We start from the raw sequence: 27726 nt of genomic DNA on the forward strand, positions 1-27726 counted from the left end.
CCCCTATTGATCACTGATTTGATTTTTGCCCCTATAGTTTTGCCTTTTCTAGAATGTTATATGAAAAGGATCATGCATTCTGTAGCTTTTTGTGTCTGTTTTTACTCTAAACCGCAGTACTTTGAAATTAAACACAGGGGAAATAATTTACTCATTGCTTTGTGGAATTTAGGCTAAGTAGACTTGCTCACCAAAATCATGTCAGTGGTTAGGCAGTGGTCAAAAGGAAAGAACAAAGAGGAAAAGGGAAGAACAGAAATTGAGAAAAACACAGAAGGAAAGTTTAATATTTATTATAATATTCTTTACTGTTTAGAAATTATTTTCTATAGAGCACATCCAATGTCTCCAGCATTTTGTGTCATCTTCACGATAACTTTACAAACTGTTATTATTCCCATTCTGCAGATGAGGACGCTGAGGTTCAAATTATTTGACTGACTTGTCCCCAGGCAGAACCATAAAAAAATGAAAAATCAGCATTGAATAAACTCTGATTTGAAGGACATTGTTTTGCGGACTCCTTCAGGCTTCTTCTTCCCCAAATTCTAGTAAAAGAGAGTTAACCAGAAGACCTGTCAGCTCTGGAAGGAAGAGCTTCTTGCTTTCACTCACCATTGTAAACCCAGAAACTAGCACTGTGTTAGCCCACTGTATAAGAGGTGTTCATTATATTGTTAAATGAAGTCACGAAGCAAGTATCTATCCCTCAGATCCTTAGAGTACAAATGCACTCAATTTTCCTTCCCAAGAGCTCACTGGGAGTTTTTCTTAACTGTTGCATTTTTCCTCATTTTTTAAAGTTTCCTTTTTTACTCAAAGTAAAACACAAATGATTGCTCAATTCCTGTAACTGTGTGTCAGGGCACATTATCCCAACACAGCCATTGAAGGCACGTGAGTGAGTACCAACTTTTGGGTTGTCTGTCATTTGAATAAAGAATATGGTTTATGTTCATTAAGGACCACTCCAGAGGAAATCTTCAGCTAATCATTTCTTATGTTCTTCATCTAGACCAGTGGAGTAATGACCAAACATAAAGTGATCTATTTGAATGCAAAACAGGCTATACATAAAATGGTTTTAAAATGAAAAGAAAACCTAATCTTATGGTATTTTGAGATGCTGACAAATCAACAGGGTATGTGGAAAATTCCTTCCAAAATAATATGATTGCTTTCTTAAAACCACTCTGAATGTTTGGAGGCAGATAAATATGTCAGGAGTGGTGACAATACCTATCACTTTGTGGATGGTTGTGATGTCTGAAAACAAAGATATAATTTTTTTTTTTTAATTTTACTTTAAGTTCTAGGATACATGTGCAGAACGTGCAGGTTTGTTACATAGGTATACATGTGCCATGGTGGTTTGCTGCACCCATCAACACATCATCTAGGTTTTAAGCCCAGCTTACATTAGGTATTTGTCCTAATGCTCTCCCTCCTCTTGCCCCCTACCCCCAACAGGCCCTGGTGTGTGATATTCCTGTGTCCCTGTGTCCATGTGATCTCATTGTTCAAATCCCACTTATGAGTGAGAATATGCTGTGTTTGGTTTTCTGTTCCTGTGTTATTTTGCTGAGAAGGATGGTTTCCAGCTTAATCCATGTCTCTGTAAAGGACATGAACTCATTCTTTTTTATGGCTACATAGTATTCTATGGTGTATATTTGCCACATTTTCTTTATCCAGTCTATCATTGATGGGCATTTGTATTGGTTCCAAGTACTTGCTATTGTAAATAGTGCTGCAATAAACATACATGTGCATGTGTCTTTATTGGAGAATGATTTATAATCCTTTGGGTATATATCCAGTAATGAGATAGAAGACATTTATGCTGTCAACAAACATATGAAAAAAATCTCATCATCACTGGTCATTAGAGAAATGCAAATCAAAACCACAATGAGATACCGTCTCATGCCAGTTAGAATGGTGATCATTAAAAAGTCAGGAAACAACAGATGCTGGAGAGGCTGTGGAAAAATAGGAATGCTTTTACACTGTTGGTGGGAGTGTAAATTAGTTCAACCATTGTGGAAGACAATGTGGCGATTCCTCAAGGATCTAGAAGGATAGAATTTTTTTTTAATGGTTTTATATCATATAAACCTATGTAGTTCCCAAAGAGGTCTTCAAGGTGTTTTAGGTCCCTGGAAAGTTTTTGATCTTTTGAATTTCTCCTTTTCTTTTTACATAATTATGTCTCCAAACTGGCTCCTCCTTTGGCAATGAACTTTGATCAATGAAGATTAGTGGCACCTGGATTCTAGGTTTAAGTTTCCACTTTTAATTTAAATATTTGTCTATTTAACACCCTGGAACTTTCCAATGAAATTCCATCCTAGAGTGTAAGAAAAGTCTTTATTAAGCTAGATATGTGGGGCAGTATAGATACTCACCTTTAAATTAATTGATCAATTATGCTTGCTGGCAAATTTGCCACCCCAGACCCAGAGAAGGGATTACCGGGGCTGGCAGTCTCTTGAAATAGCAATGTCCACACGGAAGTGGAGGTAATACAGCAGCCTCTGTGCTCTGTCATTGCAACCCAGGCCAATGTAAGTCACTCACTGTGAGGCAGGAAAGAAACCCTAAGTTATTATAAAGGAGCAAAAGCTACTTTTATGTACTTATAAGAAGTCTCTTGCCTTGGAGCTGAGAGAATGGGACATTTTAAAAAGGAAAATAGGAGAGTGACATAGAGGAAGTGACTTTTTGCCTTGGAAGACATGGCTTTCCTACCCTCCTTTTATCTCAATGCCCCTCCTTCCCATTCCCCAGGGGGGTGGAGGGGAGGAAAGAGATGGGAATGCTGAGAACAGAAACCAGAGTAAACATTAGGATTTTAGGGTCAGGAAAGAGCTCAAAGATGTTAAGAGGATGTGGCCAGAGCTGGCCACATGATCAGAGCCAGGCAAGTGCCTATGTGGACAGAGAAGGAAAGAGAGACCAGAGGGCAGCACTTTCAGGGAGTCAACAAGGGTAGAGTCCTTTCAAGGACATATGTGGAGAGAGCAAAGGACTCCTTGAGAAGCAGGTCCCAAAAGCAGGGCTAGAGAGTTGGACAGGTTAACATATCCTAGGGGTCACTGTCGCATGAAAAACAGAAGCTGATGGAAACTCAGAGGGCGGAGGGACCACAAAAGTCTGACACCCAGAAGGCTGGCCTTCTCCTGCCCACCCTCCATTGCCAGGCCCTATTCATCCTCTCCACCTCTTTAAATCTGCCCTTTTCTCTCCATCCTCATAGAGCTGAGACCACGGGCTATACTCCCAGACTGTCGGTAGATAAGACCCTGCCCTGCCTCCTACTTGTTTTGCAACCCTAGATCAAATACCTAACTTCTCTGTGCCTCAGTTTCTTCATCTGAAAGATGGGAATAATACTACCAGCATCCACCTTAGGAATTGTTTGGGGTGCCAAATGAACTGACACTTGTGAAGCATTCACAGGGTACTTAACATTAGTTTGTTACCTATGTTAGTTTCCTAGGAATGCTGTAAGACCTGACCACTCACTGGGTGACTTAAAACAAGAGAAATTCACTCTCTCATAGTTCTGGGAGTGGGAAGTCTGAAATCAAGGTGTCAGCAGGGTTGGTTCCTTCTGGAGGCTCTAAGGGAGAATCTGCTCCTTGCTTCTCTCCTAGCTTCTGGCAGCTGCTGGAATTTCAGGGATGCATAGGCCCTCAATGCAGTGTGGAAGGGAAGTAGTTGGAGTTCCTTGGCTCATGGACACATTGCTCCAATCTCTGCCTCTGTCTCCATGTGGCCTTCCCCTCTGGGTGTGTTTGTGTCTTAAATCTCTTTCTCCTTTCTCTTATGAAGACATCAGTTATTGGGTTTAGGTCCCACCTTAAATTCAGGATGATTTATCTCAATATCCTTAACTAAATTATTTCTGCAAAGACTCTATTTCTAAGTAAGGTCACATTCACAAGTACAAGAGGTAGGACTTGGACAGATCTTTTGGACAACCACTATTCACCCAGGTACAGTCGTCATAATTATTACTTTCAATTCAGGTTCCTATTTTCTCTTGACTATACTCTCACAATAGTCTCCCTGCCTGCAGTCTTCACACAGGAATCCATTCTCAGTAAAGTAGCCCCAGTGAGCTTTCCAAAACATCTTCCTTTTTTACACCCTAAAGTGGCTCCCTGTCACCTGCAAGGGAACATCTGACATGCTGAACCAGACTGTGACCTGGAGCTTACCTCATCTCCCAGGGCCATCTCTCACCCCCCTCCATTTTGTACATCCTTCTCCAAAACAGGGTGACTTCCAGAACTCTAAACACACTGCACTCTTTTACACCTCCTGGGCTTTGCACAGCTTGTTCCCTCTGCGTATATACTACCTCCCTCCTAACTCCCTTTGAAAGCCTATGCATCCTTGAAATTCAGTTCTTATTTCGTCTCCTCTGAGATGCCTTCCTGGACCCTTCTCTGGCAGTTCCCTTAGATCCCAAGAACTGCCTCCTTATCCTCACTGATTCTTGAGCTCACCCCTGACATCAGACTGTATCAACTGATTCCCAAAGGTCTGTTAATGTTTCTGTTGCCCCTTGAGAGTTGCACCTTATTCAACTCTACCTCACCGATGCCAGTGCAGTAGTGGAAGGTGTTGAATGATGCATGACTGGTGGATGGATGGATGGATGGGATGGGATGGATGGATAGATGGATTAATGGATAAAGGGATGAATATTTTTTAAAAAAAAAAAGGAGAAGAAAACTCTGAGTCAGGAATCATTTGGAACTACAAGGTGAAACCTGGACTAAAGCTAGGACCGTCTGTGATGAGAAGACCTGAGCAGTTATTAGTGAGGAAGGAATGTAGACACTCAGGATTCATATCTTTGTCATATAAATAATGAACAGCCATGTATCCGAACTGCCCCATAGATGATGCCAAGAGTAACTGCTGAGCAAACTCATTATAGCTCTGATTTTTTTAAATGTCTAAAGCCTTAAATTAAAGAAGCCTCTTTGGGAGTGGATAAAACATGGTTCTCACATCTTACATTTCAGTATGAATTAGATTTACCTGGTGCATAAGTTTAAAATGTGGACATCTAAGCCCCACCCCCAGAAATTCTGGATGAAGTCAGTCTGAGGCAGGCTCAATGATTTGTAGAGAGGTTAAAAGTGCAAATTCTGACTCTGCCACATCTGTGCTCTATGACCTGAGGCAGTTTCTTAATTTTTCATCTCTCAAGTGGAGACAATGCTAGTACTTCACAGAATTGTGATGAGTTACACAGTAGTAAGAAGAGTTCAGCACATGTAAGTGGGGTGGGAGGGAAGTAATGTTACTTGCAATCATTGCCATCTTCATCACCATCACCACCACCATCATCATCATCATCATCAGTGACATCTGTGGTTTTTAATCCTGGCTGCATAGTAAAATCACCTAGGAAATTTACAAATGGATCCTGATATAATTAGTCTGGAGTGGGCCTTGGGTAAGGGTATAATTTTAAATCATCCCACCTTTAAAAGTCTGATGTGCAGTCACAGTTGAGACCCAGTAGGCTCTCGATCTGTGCTTCTCAAACTTGAATTGTGCACAGATCACGAGGGCAGTTTATAAAAATGCAGATTCTGATTCAGAAGGTCTCAGGGTGCTGATAATCTGCATTTCAAACAAACTCCAGGTATTGCTGCTGCTGCTGTCACAGACCACAGTATGAGTCATCGGGCTTTAGGGGATGAGTAAAACCCCCTGAGCCCAAGAGATGCAACCCACAACATGGTCGGGGAGTTGGTATCAACACAGTGACCAACTGTGATGGAGGCCACATGGTTCCTGGTTACGCCCAGGCCTGTCACATGCAGAGTGTCACATGCCTTCCTTCTGGAATTCCCCTGGCTCCTCACTAATGTCCCAGGGAGGAGAGGCAGGCAGGCTGTCTTGGGCTTCTCTGATAAGATATGTCAAGTGTACATGCATTACCCTCCCTACTGTCTGGGGAGTCCTTTCAGAAAGCGCTTAAAGGACATGCTATGCACCGAGCACTTAGCTCTTTAGATTGTGGAGCTCAGGGTCATCGTTTTGCCCATAAAAGGGCCACTTGTGTAGGTCAAACTGCTGAGTCAATGACCCCACCCAGTGGGAATAGTATTGTCACCCCTGTTTTTGGCACAAATGATTTGAGTGTTTTTCAAACACCATTAAATGCCAAGGTCCCTGACCCTCAATGTGGTTCAGGTGTAGGGACTCAGAGGCCCACAGCTAGACTGGCAAGGGAGGGGTGGAAGATTAAAATGGGAACAACTGACAGGCATAGGCTATTAATTCTCCAAGGCTGGCTCTGCATCTTCTTACAGACTCATTGCGATTTCCTCAAAGCAAAGGCCTTCACTGCCTGGTTGTGCATCATAGAGTTCACAGCATTGTGAAATCGCCCTTAAGGCAAAGCTGACAGCATCTTTATTTATTGTGCATAGATTTCATGTTAGCCTCATCCTCCTTTTGCTGCATGTTGATAAAGCAGAAATAGCGAGTCATTTAAATAGCTGATTACAAAGACTCTGATGTAGTAAATCGACCCTCGAGGTTTTCATTTCATAATCTGTGTATTCTTTATCATCCTCATCAGCAGAATAATAAAAGCCAATGCAGACCTTCTCGTGAATCCCATAAGGTAGATGTTATTATCCTCAGTTTACCCAGGATAAAATTGAGGCACAGAGAGGTTAAGTACCTTGCCCAGGGCTCCCCCTTGCTAATAAATATGGAGCTGGCATTGGAACCCGGAGCCTTGCAGTGCCAATGCTCTTAGCCACTGTCCCCGACCCCTTTTGTGAGAATGCTGCTGACTAGCATTTATGAGAGTGCTTAGTACCTGCCAGGCACTGTGCCAGGGGATTTACATGGATTATCTACTTTTACCCTCAAAACACTGATATGAGTTAGGCACTATTAATTTCATTTTCTGATTGAGAAAGCTGATGTGAGAGAAATGCAGTGCTTTTCTCAAGTTTAAACTCACCCTGTAAGCTTCAAAGCTGTGACTGGAACCCGAGGGGTCCATGTTCCCCTTGCTCATGTGTTCTGGCCCCTCCTCAGCTGACTTTGGATTTTTGTCCCCTCCTACATCCCCCTCCAACCCCAGAGTGAAGGTCTCCTGGCTCTGTCCAAACATTAGTTCCATCAGGGCCGCCCCACCGGCCTGTGCCCACCCTAATACCACTTCCTCGGAGTCCCTTTTGCCATTGAAGAGGATATATTCACAGGTTCCAGGGATTAGGGTGTGGGGATCTTTGGTGGCTGTTGCCCCATCTACCCCTACGACACCATTCTGCAGGTTTCTCAGGAATCCTGCAGGATCCTCCTGGTTTCCCTTCCCACATCTTCTTCCCTGCCTCATCCCTGGCAGCTGGAGTGACCTTTTAAAATGTAAATACATCACTCTGCAGTTTGCTTAACCCCTCCCAAGGCCGAGATCTGGTGGGGCCACTCTCCGGCCTCCTCTCTCCGAACCCCTCCCCTTGCTCCCTCTGCCCTGGCACAACTCCATTCAGGGTTCTCTGATCGTCACTTCCTCCTCCCATACCTAAACCATCACCCCCATGCCACTCTGTCCCCTTAGTGTTGGCTTGTTTCAGAGCATTCCTAAGTTACAGTGTGCACTTCTCTACTCTTAATGTCTCTCTCCCTTCCCTGGATTCTAGGTGGAAAAAAGGCAGCTGATCTCTAGCACATGGGACAATGCCTGGTTCAAAATGTGGACTAATGCATGTGGCAGGATGGAAGGAGGGAAGGTGGGATGGAAGGAGGGAAGGTGGGATGGAAGGAGGGAAGGTGGGATGGAAGGAGGGAAGGTGGGATGGAAGGAAAAGAGGGAGAGAGGGAGAAAAGAAGGAAGGAGAAAGGAAGGAAGGAAGGAAGGAAGGAAGGAGGGAGCAAAGGCAGGTAGGCAGGAAGGAAGAAAAGAAAAAGAGTGAAGGAAGGAGGAAGGGAGGAAAAGAGGGAAGGCAGGCAGGAAGAAAGGTAAGAAGAAAGGAAGGAAAGAAAGAGAAAGAAATGGAAGGAAAGAGGGAAGGAAGAAGGAAGGGAGGGAGAGAGAAAGGAAGGAGAAAGGAAAGTAGGAGGGCAGGAGGGAGTAAAGCAGGCAGGCAGGAAGCAAGGAGGGAGAGGAAGGAAGGAAGGAAGGAAGGAAGGAAGGAAGGAAGGAAGGAAGGAAGGATGGAAGGAAGGAAGTTAGCTTAGTTGATTGACCTTTTAATGTTTGTTATCTGAGGCCTTATTCCTTAGAGAGGATGACAGTCCAAGTACTTAAAAAAAAAAGTATCCCTTTTGTCTCTTTCAAACGTGTATTTTTTATTCTTAAATTTTTTATTGATACATAATATTTGTACATATGTATGCAGCATATGTGGTATATTGTTACATGCATAAAATATGTAATGATTAAGTTAGGATATGTGAGGTATCCAGCACCTTAAGCTTTTATGATTTTTATGTGTTGGGAACATTTCAAGTTCTCTCTTTTAGCTATTTTGAAATATACAATTTTTTTTATAATACTGCTAAATGTTCCTGATACTTAAATACTTCCACACAGTCACATACGGTAAACAGTAAGCTTATCACCTGATATTATTACATCTGCCACTTAGAAGCTGTGTGACTGGAAGCACTCTGTGCCTCAGTTACCTCATCTGTAAAATTTGGATAATAATAGTGCTACCCTCATAGGCTGATATGAGGATTACATTAGTTAATGTGTGTAAAGCACTTTGAATGAATTCAATAATACAGTCAGCACCATGTAAGTGTTTATTAAATTTAAAAATAGGACAGGCAAGGTGGCTCATGCCTATGAGGCTTCAAGAGGCCGAGGTGGGAGGATTGCTTGCACCTAAGAGTTCAAGACCAGCCTGGGCAATATAATGAGACCCTATCTCTATTTATAGAAAATAAATAAATAAATTTAAAAACAACTTAGGTTCAAGACTATCCTCTCCAATCCTCAATTCATACCTTTATTTAATTTAAAAAGACTGTTGGAAACTTTCAAGTTTTTACTCGCGTTAGTTTGTTTCTGCCTTATCAACTCTCAAAAATACTAGTTTTTACTCCTATGAAAGTAAAATGGCAAAAGTGTACCTTTGCCCTTTTTTTTTTTCCACCAGTGGTCATATTCTTAGCAAATAAACGTTTTCTCTGTGGGCTGGGGCTGTTACAATGTTTTTTAAATAGTGGGATTATCAAGTTAAGGGTTTTATTGGCTCAGAGGGCAAGTGTGAAATCTTGAGTCTGTCTGGTGCTGGGGTTTGAAACCTGATGCCCATGTGTCGCTTGCTTTATTAGGTCACCACCTTGGAAGGGCTGCTTCCTCCTTATTAATGAAAAGCCTGCTCCATTTGTTTTGGCTTGCACCAACCTAACAGTGTCTTTAAATCAGCGACAGACTGTTTTCCTTGGAAGCCACAGAGTCCAATAGTTTTGGACTAAGCTCAGATTCTGGCTGGAACTTCCAAACTGGAAGTAAAATGACTTCACCCAACTGTGGTTGGGGGGAAAAGCCAGGTAGGCTTTTGGAAAGTAGATTTTGAATATTGGAGGATATTTGTGAAGGTGCCTGATGAGGTGGACTTAACACTGTTTGAGGGTGATGTGGACAAACCATTTTCTTATTCTATTTCAACACAGTGCTATGTTTTATTTAAATGAGTTTGCAACTTGGGGTCCTGAAATCTATTTTTGTTTCTGTTTCCACCTAGAATAGAAAGCACTTTCAAGCTTATCCTGGGAGGCAACAATAAATTGAAAGGGTAACTACTGTATGTAGATGCAAGGGAGGTACCTTCTTGGGGAGATTGGGTGAAGGCTGTTCTCCCTAGAAGAACTGAAGGCTGGGTAGACATGGAGTCAGAGGAAGCTTTAGTTGGAAGAAAGACAGTGGCGGTAACCCAAGCCCAGAGAGAGGATTCATTGGCATTTGTGCCTTTTCTGTGCCATCAACTGCGAGCAGAACTAGGGAAGGGCAGCTCTCAGAGCTCAGACAACCAATGGTTGGCTAGGTTAGAGGGGCTCTCAGGCTGGGTAGGAGTTGGCCAGACTTCTTGTGCTCTTCCATTCATACCCAAAGGGAACTTCCTGGGTCTTGAAGATAAACCCACTTTCTCTTGTTCCTTTCAGTTGCTCTGATATTCTAAGACCCAGAGCAGATTTTTTTTTAAACCAGGAGTCCATGAGTCTTCTACGAATGTCCTTGGAAGAATTCAAGGAATTCCTGAAACCCCAGAAACTACACATAAAATGCTATATGCATGTGCACTGCTCTGAGCAGGAGTCTATAGTTTTTACCAGATTCTTGAAAGGATTCTGTGAACTCTTCTCCCCTAAAGCTTAGAATCACTGTTCTGGATGGTAGCAAAAACCACACAGTAGAACACTTTGGACTTTTGTCTTCCACCTCTCATCATAAATGCAGAATTTGGCATAGCCAAAATGTTACAAAAAGGTTTGTACAGCATCAAAAGACCTTGGAATGCACATTTTACAGGTAAGAGGCAATGACCAGGTTAGCAACCAGTCAGGAACATTCATGAGCAAATGCTGGTCTAGTCTGAAGGGCCATCTTGGGTACACTTGGGCACAACTGGTGCTGGGATGAACATGCCACTCAGGAGTTTTCACTGGAACACAGGCACATAGAAACACATCCAGAAGGATATAGGTGTCAACATCCAGAAGGATATAGGTGTCAACAGATAAATAGGATTATGTTCATAATTAGAAAATAGAATTCATTGAGCATCTGCAATATGCCAGGAGCTTTGTATACATTATCTCATTTGATTGTCACAATAATATTGTGAAATGAATACTATTGTCTTTCCCATTTTACAGACAGAATAGCTTAAGCTCAGAGAGTAAATTTCTCAAGGTCATTAAGTGGTAAGAACTGGAAGATAAGTTCAGGTTTGTCCAATCTATGCTTCCTCCCAACTTAAGTAGCTTCATCACATGCAAACAATGATCATGGTGGCTTATGGGACATCAATTAATCTGACAAGAGCTCCTTCGAGGCTGTGACTTTATAATTTTTAGAATTAACTGAAAGAGTGACAAGTTGAGCATTCAATTTGCAAGTCACGCTATGTTTGGAATTAGGAGGGATAACCACTTATCCTTCCCAAAGGGACTGACAAGCATACCCAGAGGGGGTGGGATTTCTGGAACTCTGTGAAGTTAACAAGAAGGGACTTGGAAAGTTAGAAGAAGGAGGGGGAGCTGCATTCCAAGCATAGCTCATGGTATGAGAAAGCACCAAATTTGGAATGGGACGAACAGATGAAGAAGGTGTCAAGTTCTCTGGGGAGGAGTGGAGGGTACTAGACGCCAAATACAGGGTAAAGCTCTGGCAAGATGCTGTGGTGACTTATCTGAGCCTAAAACAAAGGAGAACCATCCCAGAATCCTAGAAATCTCCCTTACCCCAAATCAATGAAGGGAAGTTTCATAATGATGGACAGACTCCCAGATGGAAATTGACTACTTGTTCTACAGAAAGGTCTTCAATTCTAACAGAGAAATCTCTGATCACAGGAAAAGCTATCTCAGTTTCAATGACTTGTCCACTGACAGAAGATAGTGTAAGAAGGGCTCATTTAGGGGGAGTGAGAAGTAAGGAATTAGAGGAGGAAAGATGGTAACTGAGTGGGAAGAAAGAAAATCATGAAGGATCAGCAGGAGGTGCCTGGGTCGCAGCCCAGGGAGCATTAATGATCCTACCTCCAGTTATAGGAGCACAATACTTCATCCAACCCAGAAGGTGGAATGCAACAACCTCCCTTTCCTCCCCTCCCATCCAAGAGACATTACCCCAGCAGATAAACAACTGGCATGACCCTCCAATAGAAAGCAAGACCACCTTTGCAGCAGAAGTGGCCCTGCCAGCTGCCCTTCTTCTTTCCATGGGGGCAGACACTGTTTTCCTTGGGGAGGCCCAGAGAGCTGCTGAGTCTTCATTTCCTGAAGGGTTGGGTCAGATTTGGGAGCTCATGGGAGTTATGCAATTGCTTTTTCTAATTTACAAGTTCTAAAGTCTTGTTTCTGGTCACTCTCTTCTCAAAAGCAAAGGGCGCAGAGTCCCCTGTGGAAACATCTTCCCTTGTCAGGTCTGCACAGGGTCCTCACAGAGCCTCTGGAGTGGCTACCTTCCATGTACTGGCTCCCACCGTCTTCTTCCAGGGAACTCCACAAGGCTCCTGGCTCCCAGTCAAGCAGCCGCCTTTGTGTCTGCTCTTTTTCCACCCCCACCTCCCCAAGTATGCCTTCTTCTCTAGTGGGATAAATTTAGCTCTGAATGAATGCAGAAAGAAGAACACATTAAAGTAAACACAGACCAAACAGCATTCAAATATAGGTTTGGCACACAAACACAACTGACAAAAGATCCAAGTTTTTCTGTTTCCTTCTCTTCTGCTTATCTCTGTTTCTCTCATCTCATCCTCCGACGCTACACTCTTTTCTGCATGTATTTAAGCTAATTAGATATGTAGATCAGAATGTGGGGCTGTTGGTCTTCAGACCCCATGAAGGAGAAATCACTGAAGTGACTGAGAAACATCAAGGAGTGAAAGAGAGCCCCAGGTGGTGTTGGCACTTCCATTTACTGGCTTGATTATCTTAGAAATCCATCCAAAAACTTGAAAGCATATTTTATCTCATGTGTTAGCACAGCCTTTTCTCCTGGTGCACTGAGTCTACAGTGGCTATAGAATGTTGCAAAGTCGGGCCGGGCGCAGTGGCTCATGCCTGTAATCCCAGCACTTTGGGAGGCTGAGGCGGGCGGATCACAAGATCAGGAGATCGAGACCATCCTAGCTAACTGGTGAAACCCCATCTCTACTGAAAAGACAAAAAATTAGCCAGGCGTGGTGGCAGGCACCTGTAGTCCCAGCTACTTGGGAGGCCAAGGCAGGAGAATGAAATGAACTTGGGAGGCGGAGCTTGCAGTGAGCCAAGATCACGCCACTGCACTCCAGCCTGGGCGACAGAGCGAGACTCCATCTCCAAAAAAAAAAAAAAAAAGACTGTTGCAAAATCTTTTTTTTTGATATGGAGTCATCCAGGTTGGAGTGTAGTGGCATGATCGTGATTTACTGCAGCCTCAATCTCCTGGGCTTAAGTGATCCTCCTGCCTCAGCCTCCTGAGTCGGTGGGACTACAACCATATGCTGCCGCACCTGGCTAATTTAATTTTTTTTTTTTTGTAGAGGTGGGGGTCTCACTATGTTGCCCAGGCTGATCTTGAACTCCTGGCCTCAAGCTATCCTCCCACTTCTGCCTCCCAAAGTGCTGGGATTGTGGGCATGAGTCACTGCACCCAGCCTGCAAAGTCTTCTAAACATCTTCCCACCAAGCAGTCAGCATGTCCCTAAGCCCTAATTGTGAAGTATTTTATTTCACTGTAGTTCTTCACTCTCAGAGCATTTGTAGTTCTCGAAGCACTTTCTCATTCATGTACTTCAATCGTATGAGAATCGAATGGGGCTAGTTAGCTATCCCTGTTCCCAGTTTACAGATGGAAAACCTATTCCCATTTTACAAATAGAGAACCTCAGTTCAGAGCAGGCAAGTGACTTGTATGAAGTTACACAGTAAGTGGCAGAGTTAGGATTAGGACCTAGGTTTGATACTTTGTCTTATGTTCATTCCACTCTACCATGAGCTGCTTTGGGGGAAAGGCAGTTTGTCCCGGAGGCCCTGGCTGGGAGGGTCACACATTAGTAATGAGCAATTTTTGAGACTGGCTGGCTACTTCTCAGTGAAACAGGCTCAGAGGGGTCCAGGATCCGTTTACTCAATATATGGAGGGTGTGCAAGGGGTGGGCAGGCAGTTGAGACCTCTGTCATTCCCAAAGGTATCAGGCAGGCACAGCATCCATAGGTGGTAGGAGCTGAAGCTAGGCTTTCCCAATTTCATTATTCATTCCCCAGCCAGCAGGGTGGACAGGATTTAGTGGGCAGGCCACCATCCCTCCACTGCCAACCCCGCAGGAAATTTCTCTCTTGTCAGCAGTGCTGACTTGCAGAATGTACACGACATTATTGAAACATGGTTAACAATGAAAGTGTTGATGGCCACACTACAAAAAGGGATTCCAAGCTGACGGGGCACATCGTGGTCATTGTGCTAAGGTAAACTAGACTGGCCCCTAAGCTCTCTGAGAAGCCAATGACCCGACTGTGTCTACTGGCATCAAATAACCAGGCTGGGGTAGAACCTGGCCTTCCCAAAGACTTTCTAGTTTGTAGCTAATTCATAGCCAAACTTAGAATTGTTTCTACCACAGAGCACCTTCAATATGTAGGCATATAACTCTCTTCCTAATACTCAAAAATTAACCTGTTCTTCCCATATTTTCCTAGGATTTATTCTATCTCCTCTTAAATTTTAAAATGCCTTCTTATTTATGATTGTTAGATTGACCCAGTATAAAAAATAAGACTGTAGATGTCTAAGAATCATTAAAAGCAGAGTATAGTAAAGACATTTCTAGATAATAAATGACATAGGGCAGAATCCTCTTGTTTAAAAGATGGAAAATGAGAAGTATTGACTAATGGGAGGAATGTTAAGAATACTGATAGCTCACCCCTTAAAAAAAAAGTCTACATAAAAGTGTGGAGAAAATCAAGTCATTCACTTAACTTGGTCTATGGCATTTTTAATGAAGCAATGATTGGGTTGAATGATCGAGACCTACCATTTCCAGAGCACCTACCATGGCCAATCACAAGCTTTTTATATCTGTTATCCTTATTTATTACAACATCCCTGTGAGAGGGCTGAGATTCCTTATTTAATATAACATCCCTGTGAGAGAGCTGAGATTCCAACTTGTCTTCAGAGTTCCTGTATTTTTTGTGTCATACCTACCTCCTACTTCCTAATCCCACTTTTCAAAACTTTTGTCATTAACAGGACTACTACTCTGGACCAACATCTGAATAACACAGTATTTAAACTCATCAGATATGACAATCCAGTGAGACTGGACATCACATATTTTCATTTCCATCTTAATGTAAGGAAACTGTCATTCCAATCTATTATGTGATTTGTCCATAGTACCACAACAAAGTAAATGTAGAATGATCTGTAACCATTCAGCTCTAATTGATTCCCACACACTCTCCTTATCTACCCAGTTTCCTCTAGGGACTCATGTGGATCAACTGACATTGCCAAACCTAACCAAGAGAAAAGGAAACCATCGCAGTGAAGTACTAATATTCATTTCTAGCCAGATTTCCAATTGCTTATTTTCAATCTGCTCTGTAAAGACCTTAGTCAATATATACCTTAAGCGGCATTCAGCCTAGTTTATTTTTCACATTGATGCTGTTTTCTGACTTCTTTCTCTGTCTTCTTGCTCCTTGGGGACTCCCTATATGAATCTATCATTCGGATCCCATGGAGAAAAATAGCATATACTTGAAATCCCATCAACTTTCCCAAAGAGCTAGCAACCACAGGAGCCAAGAGGACCACAGGCAATGTTCTCCTTTTGATTCTGTGCAGCTATCACATATGTTTTAAATGACCATTTATTTTCAAAAGATCCCAGGCAAAAGAGAACTAACACAAATATAAACATTTGAGGGGATCCTGGCATTCCTTTCAAAATTACTTTTGTCCAAGGGAAGCTTCAGGTTGCTGGGAAATGTCACACTCGTAACTCTCGCTCAACAAGACTGACTTTTACACAACAGGCCTTGGCAAGTCATTTCCCTTTTGGTATACAGAGCTCTTATTTTCCCCACAAGGGAATCAGCTGTGATTCTCAAAGGACTCAGGTTCGAAAATAGATTCTGAAATTTTTATTAACAAAACATCTATTTTGCATATCTAGCATTCTGTATCCTTTTCATATAATGCTTTGCAATGAAGCGTCTGTCATAAAAAACATTAAACTGTACAGATGGTGCTTATACAACACAATTTAATGTCCCAGCAAGAACTAGTGATTTGTTATATACATTACGCACTATTGTGATGTATGCTTCCAGATTTTTAATCTTTGGAGGGCAAATAGTCACCAATATCATTGTGGCACTAGACTATGATTTTTTTTTCTTGATACCAGGCCGTGTCCTAATGTCTAATATAAAATAATTATACAATATGTTTATTAAATAAATAACATAGTTTGGGTTTTAAATGCCTGTGTTTGTAATGGGTTCAAAGATTTTAAAATACTAAAATTTAGAGAGTTGAAAGGAGAAGTGCTGGAAGAGGAGAAAAGATTTTTCCTCTGCTCCTTGGTCAACCATCAGGCAGTCATTTCATTTGCCTTCCTGTCTCACCTAGGGTTCTTGGTCCCAAGCAACAGAAATAGATTCTAGTTGATAGGAGCAGAAAAAGAATGAAATGAAATTGTATTAGATAGCTCACAGAAAAGATGGAACATCCAAAGAAGGAAGCTTAGGCAATGGGTACAACCAAAGGTTAGCTCCTAGCCTGAAGAAATTCTCTAAAATGCTGTGTCTCCAAAATTCTCGGCAGGTGTACATGCCTGACTGAGCCCAGATTGCGTGCCATACCATGGCTTCAGGGGGATCTGGGGAATAAGTGTCTGAGACCTCCCAGCTTCTACCACAGGATGTGGCTCTGCTTCTCACTATGGCTGTAATATGGGAATTCCCCAAAGATGGGAAGGAGTTCACAAATTGGCCAGCCCCCCCCCCCAAAAAAAAAAAAAAAAGAAAGAAAAATGTATATATGAACAAGTCTGTTACATTTCCTACCTGGCCAGAAGCATTTTGAATTTCCTCTCTTTGGCTTTTTGTGATACCTGCTTTGATAATCCTCAACACTGAATAAACACAAGCTTTTTTTAATTGTGGGTCTCAGGGCAGTTAAAAATCACTTAGGAAGTACACACAATTGGTCATGAGTCTGTAGTCTATTCCTAGTTAATTCAATTAATACAAAGGCTCTAAACCCATCCCTAACCCCCGCCTCACTCCATAGAAATGTAATTCTGTGCAGGTCTTCAGGAGATTCTGATGCATATTTCTGGTTAGGAATCATGTTTTAGTCTTTCTCATTTCCTACAGCTTCTTTACAAACTATTTCTATTTTTCTGAAGCCCCAACCCCACACCATCAGTCTTAATCAATGACTCTTTATTCAATTGGGAAATCCAGTTCATCTGCTGCAAACTTACTTAACCTCTCTCCTGAGACTTCAACTCAAACTTTCTTCTTTTCTTTATCCATTTCATCCTCCTTTCCTGCTTCGTTCTTCCTTCTTCCCAAGGCTAACTGGCTAATGTGATGCTCATCTGAATGTCCTCTTGACTAATTAGAAACTTTGCCTAATATTCACCTGCCTTTTGGCTGTGTCTTTGGCCTCATTTCCCTGTTGTCTAATTTGCTTTGACCCCCAAGTGTCCAAGTCTTACCTGACCTAAAAACCCTTTCCACTAGACCCTGCTTCCCATAGGCTATGTTCCTGTTCTCCACCTTCATCTTTCACATCCGAAGGGCTGAAAGAAGCAGTTTGTACTCATGGATGCTTCTCTCTGACCTCTCACTCATCCTTCTTTTTGTTTGTTTTATTTTCAACATTCACTTGGTAGCAGTCATTCCTCAACTCTTGTAAGTGCTTCCAAGCTCCCCTTCCGGACACAAGTCACTCGTGGCTTCCTGACAGCCATCTGATGGCCTCTTGTTCATCTGCATTCCCCATGACCTTTCAGAAGCATATGGCCCTATTGAAGACCTCTTTCCTTCTTTGTGGCTTTTGGTGTAAATCCCTTTGGATTTTTCCTTCTACTTCTCAGACGATGCTTAATCAGTCTTCTTTGCTGGGCTCCTCTTCTTGCTTTGTTTTCTCATGCTGGCTGTTCTCATTTCTTTAACTGTAACTGCAAAGTAGATGACACTTGGATGTGTGTCCCCAACCCTGATTCTTCTATTCAGAGTTCAGATCTTTCCAACTGTTCACTTTCAAAGGATGCCCAGGCCTTTTTCCTTCTCCACCTCCCCATTCCATTTCTCCTTTTAAAAATTTATTGCGGTTAAATATAAAACACTTAAAATTTCAACCACGTTAAAGCATATGGTTTGATGACAATAAGTACATTCACACTGTTGTGCTCAATTATACTTTTTAAATATCTGTATAGCTGGGAGTAGAAGGACCATTTCTGGTTCAATTGTTTATTCCTGGGGCCTGCTTCTATCTCCATATCATTGGCCAAGCCTGGTGCTTAGTGGTTAAGAGCATGGACTCTGGTGAGTGTGATCTGAGTTTAAATCTCAGCTCTATAACTGTAGCTGAGTCGTTCAACCTCTTTGGTCCCATTTTCCTCATCTTGGTATTCTCTACAATCACTCTGCTGAAGCAATAACAACTTTGTTTATTTGTGAGCAAACTCCCTTTAAATAACTTGTCCTGTTGGGGCTTGTGCTGGAAATGAAGAAAAAAGGATGCATTTGAAGAAAAGGATGGTTCTTAGCTAGAAAGTAGGTTTCTGATAAACTGGAGTGGGATGTAGAATCTGGCATTGGCTGGATTTATGAAACAAACAGCTCCACCTACACTTGTTATGAAAAACATGGGAAAACAATCCATCAGTAAATGATTTCGGTGAGTGCTTCCATCCTTGGTCAGAGGAGTAATTGTTCATCAGTGACAGGTGAACTTCTGTGAAAATTGAAAGGGCAATTTAGTTGAAATGGAAGCATTTATTCAGGAAGCAGGTGATTTGGGAAAATTTGATGTACATATATATATTTTTTTGAGACCGAGTTTCACTCTTGTTGCCCAGGCTGGAGTACAGTGGTGTGATCTCGGCTCACTGCAATCTCTGCCTCCCAGGTTCAAGTGATTCTCCTGCCTCAGCCTCCCGAGTAGCTGGGATTACAGGTGCCCGCCACCACGCCCAGCTAATTTTTTGTATTTTTAGTAGAGATGGGGTTTCACCACGTTGGCCAGGCTGGTCTCCTCACCTCAGGTGATCCACCCGCCTCAGCCTCCCGAAGTGCTGGGATTACAGGTGTGAGCCATCACATCAGGCCTGATGTGTTCATCTTTTAACATGCCTTTAAATCCTGTGGATCTAAAGAGGCCCCTTTAGTTATTTCAGTATTTATTTCATTTTATGAAGAAAAGTTTGCATACGAATGTTGGGAATTCTAGCAGGTCCTGCCTTAATGTGAAGAGGCATTTTGTTTGTCTTTGGCATTGATCTCCTTTTGGACCAGGCCTGATCCACTTCTCACATCCAGTCCAGGACCTGTCACAAAAGACTCACATTAGTACCACATGGTATCCTGTTTTAGTAAAGAATAGGTGACGTATTTTAGTGAGTAGATCCTACTTTTCCTGTCAGATGCAGTGAACAGAAGACCCTGGAAGGATTTCCATCCAGAATGTCACAGGATAATGATAATAAGAGCAGATGTCTGTGATGCCCTTTACAAAGCACCTTTATATACTGTCTCTCATTCGTCTCTAATGACACCTCCGTGATCCTCCATTTTTTTCAGATGAGGAAACTGAGGTTCAGAGCGGTTAAGCGAATTGCCCGAGATTTCACAGCTAATACATTGTGAAGCCTAGCCTAGCACCCAGGACTAAAAACTCGCGGCTTCTTTTAAGGCCACATATCGCCTCACCAGGGGGGTGGCCTCTCTGGAGATATACCCTACCCTCGGCTGACTTGATGTTGAGAACTTGGTCATCTTAAGCACGTGGGCCACGTGGGCAAGGCAGCCCTTCCCAAATTGTAAATGTCCCCACGTGGAGCCCAAGCGTCTGGTCGGAGCTAGAAGGTGCCCTGAACACTCAGTGGCCTCAGCCTCCCTGTAACGGCACGTGCTCGGGTCCCACATTCGGTCAGACGCCCCTCTCCACTGGCATCTGCCAGGTGGAGGCGCCACTGCGCTCTGCCTCCGCCCCAGCGAGCGCGTGTCCATCGGGACGCGCAACGCCAGCCGTGCGCCCCAGCAGCTCGCCGTGCGCCCGCGCCCTAGGTGCCCACTAGCTCGCGCGTCGTCCGTCTGAGCCTTGGAGACCCGCGGCGGCGATCGCTCGGAGCCGCCCTGGACCGCGGCCTTGGGTCCACCACACTCCAGGGGCGGAGCAAGGCACCGAGACGTCAGGGCGGAGAACTAGCGCCGGGCGAGCGCGCCCTCCCGGCGGCTGCCCGCGTCCCACGTCCTCGGCTGGCGCGGCCGGCGGCGGCGGCGACCGGGAGATGCAGTGAGCGGCGGCGCTGGGGCGCAGCCAGGCGGCCGGGAGGGCGGGGGCCAGAAGCTGAGTCCGGGTGAGCCCGCCGTGCGCATAGCTCTGCCCGCCGCACCCGGAGAGGATCCCCAGCCGTCCCTCGGCGTTCTCCCGGGTTCTAGCAAAGCCCCCCGGGGTGCCCATCCGTTTCCTTGGGTGACTACAGCGTGTGTTTTTTCTTTCCTCTTTCCCCTGCCTGTGTGCCCTTCTCCAGGATGGCAGAGGCGGAATTGCACAAGGAAAGGCTGCAAGCCATAGCAGTAAGTCCACTTTCATTTTATTTTCTTGCTCTATTGTCTGGGGTGGAAGGGGGCCCCCGAGGGTTTCGGGGCGAGCGGCATGCCAGCACAGTAGCCGCAGGTCATATGTTCCGGGGGCTAAAACTCTGTCAGGGCTCAGCTAGGCTGCCTTTTCTTTTCTATGTCTGTAGATGGAAACCCCCAAGGGCGCGCTTTGGACTGGGGATTTGAATGTGGAAGATTGGCTTAAAAATAAGATGCTTGCTGCTGGACTTTGGGGAAGGACTAAACAGAGGCTTGGGGTGGGGGGAGAACTCCAGGAATATTATCACCGAATGCTCAGACATACGTTGACTTCATAGCCTGGAGAACCAAGAGAAGGGTGACCCAAAGGGTGGCTGCCATCCTCTCTGAGGAAGCCGTCCTTCTGTTAAGTGGAAAACCAGGAGTCAGCGACTCAGTCAGCCACGCGGTAGAATCTCCTCCCAGAAACCGGGAATGTTAGTTTTTCCTTCTCTGTTTGATATTGACAAGGGCACTGGCGCAAGTCACTTCCCTGGAGGTCTGGGGACTTCTTACAACTGGGTCCTGGTTATAATATTCCATGAGAACCTCCTTATGGTGTGGAGTATCTGAAAACCTATTTTCAGCATACAAAGGAGCAGTCAGTTTTGGCAAAGTTCGCAGGCACTTTCAGAAAAGTGTACCCATGTGCATCTTGGGTTTAGAAAAGAACTCTCTGAGACTGCCTAGATTTGAGCAATCTTAACACAGTGTTGCCAATGATCCACAGATGTGGTATTTTTAGTGGAGCCACCACAGCTGGATTATATATTTCCTTCGAGGATGAGGGAATAATTACTGCTACCATATGAAATAGTAACAATTAAAAAAGAAGGTCCGTTAACATATTGGAATAAAAGAATCTCCAGACATTCTTCCACTTAAATACATTTTTTTTTTTTTTCAGTTTGGAAGTTCTCTGGAAACACATATAAATTTGTTGGAGAAATAGTGTGTAATGTTTTAGAAGCAAAGTATATTAAAGTGTTTTCCAAAGTCTTTTTGGACAGATTCTTCATTGGGAAAATGCACACAGACCCTTCTTTTTTTAGAAGCATTTGACGTGGTCTCCATGGCTCTGAGACTCTCTTTCTCAAACGCCTCAAATCTGAAGTGTCTTGGAGACTTCACCACTGAAGTGAGAGAGATGTTTGCTGGCAATATTGAAATGCCATGGTTTGCCTATTAGGTAATCTTTGAACGTGGTGCTCCGAACTCAGGAAGGTTGTTTTTTCTTCTTTCTCTTTCCCCCTGTGCATGTGTATTTTGATGATTTGTGAAGTTATTTGTGGTTTCTAAAGTTGGTGGCAAGGCAGCATGGCCAGTGTGTCATGAACTTCATAAGAATGGTGATATTGAGTTAATGGTGCCATGTAGCTGGTGGGTGTTTTGTGTGAACTGGATAATAGGCTGCTTTAACTGTTGATGCAGAGGCTGTTCCCACTGGCCGCTGCTGAAGGCTTCCAACAGTTGTCACATTTTCTGCCTTTGCACAACCAGCTTTACTGGATGCCTGAGGAACAGCTGAACTCCATGAAAGGACTTGCTTTCCAAACATGGAGCCAGTAGCTGCTAACACTGGGGCTACCCTTTTCCAAGTGCAGTTGAGTAATCCCAGCAGAAGCCAAGTTGATTTTCAAGAAAGATCTAGGCAAATCTTTGGGAATTCTCTTGAGTGTATAAGAATACACACAAATACTCACTCGTGCCTCTTCAGTTATTGAAGAATTGAGTTTATCCTGTGCATCGGGGAAGCTGTTGATTATTCTTATGAATGTGCACCTATACAGTCTGCCGTCCCTATCCATGGGTTCCATATCCACGCCTTCAGTCAACCTTGGATTGAAACTATTGGAAAAAATAATGGATAGCTGAGTCTGTACCAAACATGTACAGACTTTTTCTTGTCATCATTCCCTGAACAAATAAAATCAACTGTTTACATCGCATTTACAGTGTATTAGGTATTATAAATAATCTGAAAATGATTAATGTAAGTGGGAGGATGTAAGTAGGTTATATGCAAATATCATGCTATTTTATAGGGACTTCAGCATCCTTTGATTTTAATATCCAAGGGGGGGTCCTGAAACCAATTCCCTGAGGATACTGAGGGATGTTGTCAGGACAGATTTGCTAAGAGAGAGAGAGAGAGAGAGAGAGAGAGAGAGAGAGAGAGAGAGAGAGTGTGTGTGTGTATGTCTGAGAGAGAGAGAGAGACAGAGAGAGACAGAGACAATTAAGAGACAGAGGGAGCTGGGTGGGGGGACTTATGGCCATATCGATAAATGGTTTTATGCTATGCTTTGGCCTAGTGCTCACTCTCTGAATTCTGCAAACCTGACTCTCTCACCACCTTCCTGGAGTTCTCAGGGGGCCCCGAGGAGCTCACAAGACTGCCCCCAGAACCTAGCACTCCTGAAGTCTCTCTGGCAATGTGAGGGAAGAAGAGAATAGGTCCTCACATCTTCACCTACTTGGGCTTCTCTCTCAGAGGCAGAGCATCGACTGGGATTCTAGTCTGTGGGGCCTTGGGCAGTCTTTAATCTGGGTCTCAGCTCCTTCATCTGTAGAATGGGCTCATGAGTTCTACCTCCTGGGCTGGTTGTGAGGTTTAGTTAGGATGGAGGTGAAGCACCTGGCAGGTAGCTGCCATTGGATGGTGTTGAGCAGAGCCCTTAGCTAGCTTTTGTCTGTATTGCTGTCTTGTCCTGTGGGGGGTCAGAAGCAACATCTCTATGTTGTTGAAGTGGAATGTGTATCAATGGCTTTTTTTTTTCTTTAGACAGAGTCTCACTCTGTCACACAGGCTGGAGTGCTGCCATGATGGCTCACTGCATCCTGAAACCATCCTTCCATCTCAGCCTTACCAGTAGCTGGGATTACAGGTGTGTGCCACCATGCCCAGCTAATTTTTAAATTTTTTGTAGAGATGGGATTTTGCCTTGTTGCCCAGGCTGGTCTGGAACTCCTGGCCTCAAGTGATCCTCCCACCTCAGCCTCCCAAAGCACTGAGAGTAAAGGCATTAGCCACTATACTTGGTCTGAACAGCTTTTTTTTTTTAATCCCTTCCTTCAACTAACTGAAAGTCAGGGCCCTGCCCAGCATCACTTTCTCTAAATGCTTTAGACAGAGGCAGAGATATGACTTGAGGATTCGTTCATCCATTTGCTCAGTAGGTATTTACAGATTGCCTCCTCTGGGAAGGTATTGGCAACACTGAAAAGTTGGTGTCCCCAAGTTTCAGCCACCAGAGGCTGAAACCTTTGTTTTACCTTTTGCACATAATTTCTTGAAGGACAGATGTCCTGAGACCTAAGATGCTTATCACATGAACATCTGTGGAATATCCCCCCCACAAAACTGAATTAAATACTTAGAAACTACAGTGCTTTAATGGAGTCTTCCATTTATGTCCAGGAACTAATCAATGAGAAAAGATGACTCTTATCCTATTTTCTGCCAAAAGAAGAGCAAGTCCATCTTTGACAATGATCTCTATGCTCACATGCTCCTTTCATTTGTAGGGATACTCCCCAAACTTTACATTTAGAACACGGTAAAAAAGCCTGTGAAACAGCATAAATGAGAATGGTAATCCCAGGGACTAATAACAGCAATTGCCATTTATTTAATATTGTTCATTCAGCAAGGCATGGTGTGAAATACTTTTTGTTTTTCATCTAACATTATTTATAGTCTAATGGAAGAAACACAAAAGCACATAAGCAGTTACTATTCAGGAGTACTATGAAAATGAGTACCCAGGAAGAACATGTAAACCAGTCTCAGAATTGTGACACCATTCCCCAAAGAGAAGACATTTGAGTAAGTCCTGAAAATTGGGTAAAATAAAATATAAAATAACATCATAACCTTCTCAATTACCAGGAGGCATTTGTTTATTTGTTATTTGATTATTACTTAATCAGGACATTTAGTGTGAGAAAGGGAAAGGCAAAAGCATGAAGAAGTTAAGTCAGTAGCTAAAGACACAAACTCAGAATGAACACTGAAATGCTTTTCAGCATGTATTATCTCACTGAATCCTAAAACGAAGCTTATGAGGTAGGCACTACAGTATTACTCATATTTTATAGGCAAGGAGGTTCTAGAACTGGCCTAACATTAAACTGATAGTATCAAAGCCAGGATTTGAACGCTGCCTACAGCAGGCCATTGGCGCCTTTGCTTTGACTGCTGCCCTGAGCTACCATCCAAGATGGCGGCAGCGTCTCACACTTTTCCCATGAGCACACTGTGCAGGTGGTCTCAGCAGCCTGAGTGTGAGCCCAGGAGGGAGCAGCAGACTGACTCCATTGCAATGAGAAAGCTTGAGACAAGCCAGGAGGCCCACCTGCTTTTGAGAGTCTTTCAAGCCTGGATTCAGTGCATAGAAACACCCAACATAAAATTTAATGGAAAGAGTAACATTCCCATGGGGAAGAAGCTGTTGTGTCTCAATAGAAACCAACCTTGGGGGAGGGTGCTGTTATGTCTGCACATTGGAGAGGAAGATAGTTTTCTTTGAGCATGAGTGAAAATAAGTAAATGTTATAGAAATTGTCTTGGGTGAAACTCCTAAGAGCCACATGGACAAGGCTCAGGTTACACCAGGGACCAGCATAAGTATGTATATATATGTGCAGAAATAGGAAATGCTAATCTCACCTATACTGTTCTTTAGGGAATTTTGTCATTTCATTAGAACCCACTCTGTGAAGTAATAAAAATGATCTTTGCATTTGTGCAGTACTTTATGAAAACCTTTTTTTGCTACCTTCTTCCTGAGGTGTGTAGGGCAAATCTTATATGCTTCACAGATGAGTATTCAGAGCTATCTAAGCTTACACAGATAGAGGTGGAAGAGTTGTAGTAAATCCCAGCCTCTCCTGACTCCCAATTCTTGTATTAGTCCGTTTTCACGCTGTTGATAAAGACATACCCGAGACTGGCTAATTTATAAGGAAAAAGAGGTTTAATGGACTTATAGTTCCACGTGACTGGGGAGGCCTCACAATCATGGCGGAAGGTAAAAGGCACATCTCACATGGTGACAGACAAGAGAAGAGAGCTTGTGCAGGGAAATTCCCCTTTATAAAACCATCAGATCTCGTGAGACTGATTCACTGTCACAAGAACAGCATGGGAAAGACCCATCCCCGTGATTCAATTACCTCCTACCATGACCCTCCCACAACACATGGGAATTCAAGATGAGATTGGGTGTGGACACAGCCAAACCATATCACTTGTGTTAGTGGTACATCCAGCCTTGGAAGGGTGTTTTGATGAGGGCTAAAACTGCCACTAAGATCCTGCTGGACTAAAATCTTCTGACTGGGAGGAGAGGAGTGAGCTTGGATGTGTCTCTTTGGAATATGCCCTTGTTAGGATTTCACTTTCAGCCTCTTTCATTCTTGAAACTCTCACCAAGGGGGCAGCTAATGAGTTTATGGCTTTCATCTGGTTCTGTTCTCAGTCCTGCATAGACCTGAGTATACATTGTTGGCCTAGGCTGGCTGTGCCGTGGGCTTACAGAGAAGTGCTCATTGGCTTTTCGTTGGATTTGCCTCTCCATGCCTCTTCTTGCCTGGGAGCATAACAGCCTTGAGTACCAGGCTTGGAATGTGGTGCCAGTGGCTAAGGAGGCCACCAGCCTGCTTTTGATCCAGTCCTTTTAGGCTGGCCTGCCCAGTGTGGGCAAAAGTCCTTGCCATGATTTATATACTATTCAGTCCAGCTTCCCAAGGATCCCTCAGAGGAGTTAGAGACCCAAACCCAAGCCCTGTAGAAACAGACACTGATTCATGTGGGGACCATCCCCGTCCATGTCCCTTGTGGACTTGTGTCATTGATACGCAGCTGTGAGAGAACTGGAGAATTTAAGATCCTGGTCGTTCATCTGTTATCTTCTGTCTCAGAGATGCAGATGACATCCTGCTTCTAAAATTCCATGTTAAGGCCTAAAAAATCATTTGCATGGGATATTGGTGCTGAGGAAGGGTTCAACTTGGCTGAGTCTGTGGAGCTGCCCACTGGATAGGTGACACTTTGGGCCCATCCAGGGTCATTGCTGTGTCTGGGAGTGCCAAGGCAGGCCTTACACAGCATGCATAAGGGTCACACACCTCCCTGCTATTTATTTGTACCTCTGAGTATTTCAGTCTTCAGCTTATTGGGACAAAGAGCAGCTGCTCTGACAAACTTTAAAATGCTCTGAGACATAGAGCAGTTATCATGAAAAAAATAAAAGTCATCATAGAGAAAGCTAAGCAAGGGGGGTTGTGGGTTATAGTTTGTCAATATTTAAAGGAAAACCAGGGCCCAGTAGAGTTGTTTCTGTATTTCTTTGGGGGCTACTCAATGCTTTGGGGTCACTGCCATTGGTCCTTTGAACTCTCCACATTTCATCACTGATCCCATTTGGGAATGTTGATGAACTTGCTTGGCAGTAAGAGTTAGTGATTCTGTGGTATGAAATTGACTGAGACAACAGATGGACATTGATGCACAGAGACAGTGGTCCCAAGGGCTGTCAGTCTGGTAGAGTAGTTACCAGCATGGATTTTGGTGTCAGGAAGGCCTGGCGCGAGTCCTGGTCTTTCCATTTGTATCTGTATGATGTCATTACCTTGGTTTCCTCACCTGTAAGATGGGGATAATGATCATACCCACTTCATCGTCTTGTGATGGTTCTTAGAGGTTTCTTGGGAAATGCTCAGAGAAAACATGCATTAAGCACTTACAAACTTTCCTATTTATAATAAGCAAATCAACAAATCATAACTCACGCATTTTTAAACAGAAAGTGGACACAAAGAGTGAAAGGAGAATTTTATGAGCCGCAACGTTTTTGCCAAACTAGGAAATTAGATAAATACTAGGAAATCAGATAAATGTTGTAATTCCTGAGTTTTCAATGCATGAAGATAGTATTAATAATAATAAAATGGATTATTCGTCATGGGCAGAAATTGTCAACTTAACAGGCCAGGGGGCCAGCATGCAATGTAAATGAGGGACACAGATTGAGTCAAAAGTATTGGTCCCTAGAGAGCAGATGCCACCTCTCAGTTAAGATGCAGTTAATTTATGCCTTGTGAGAACGTGGGTCTTATGTTGTTACATAAACTCATTTTCAA

The 27726-nt window shown here is 43.5% G+C and overlaps 1 protein-coding gene across 6 annotated transcripts in view; it reads left to right on the forward strand.

Moving 5' to 3' along the window:
• PALM2AKAP2 (PALM2 and AKAP2 fusion) overlaps window positions 1–27726 on the forward strand; it is a 550991-nt gene that overhangs the window by 143777 nt on the left and 379488 nt on the right. For 5 of the 6 annotated variants that reach the window (XM_073021828.1, XM_007968463.3, XM_007968462.3 and 2 more), the window contains exon 2: window positions 20493–20538. In XM_073021828.1, coding sequence (XP_072877929.1) covers window positions 20493–20538 — 46 coding nt within the window. Of the gene's footprint in view, window positions 1–19997; window positions 20319–20492; window positions 20539–27726 lie in introns of those variants that run through there. The other variant, XM_073021827.1, reaches the window with a different exon arrangement.

The sequence above is a fragment of the Chlorocebus sabaeus genome, chromosome 12 (genome assembly GCF_047675955.1).
Source record: "Chlorocebus sabaeus isolate Y175 chromosome 12, mChlSab1.0.hap1, whole genome shotgun sequence".
Classification (NCBI taxonomy): Eukaryota; Metazoa; Chordata; class Mammalia; order Primates; family Cercopithecidae; genus Chlorocebus; species Chlorocebus sabaeus.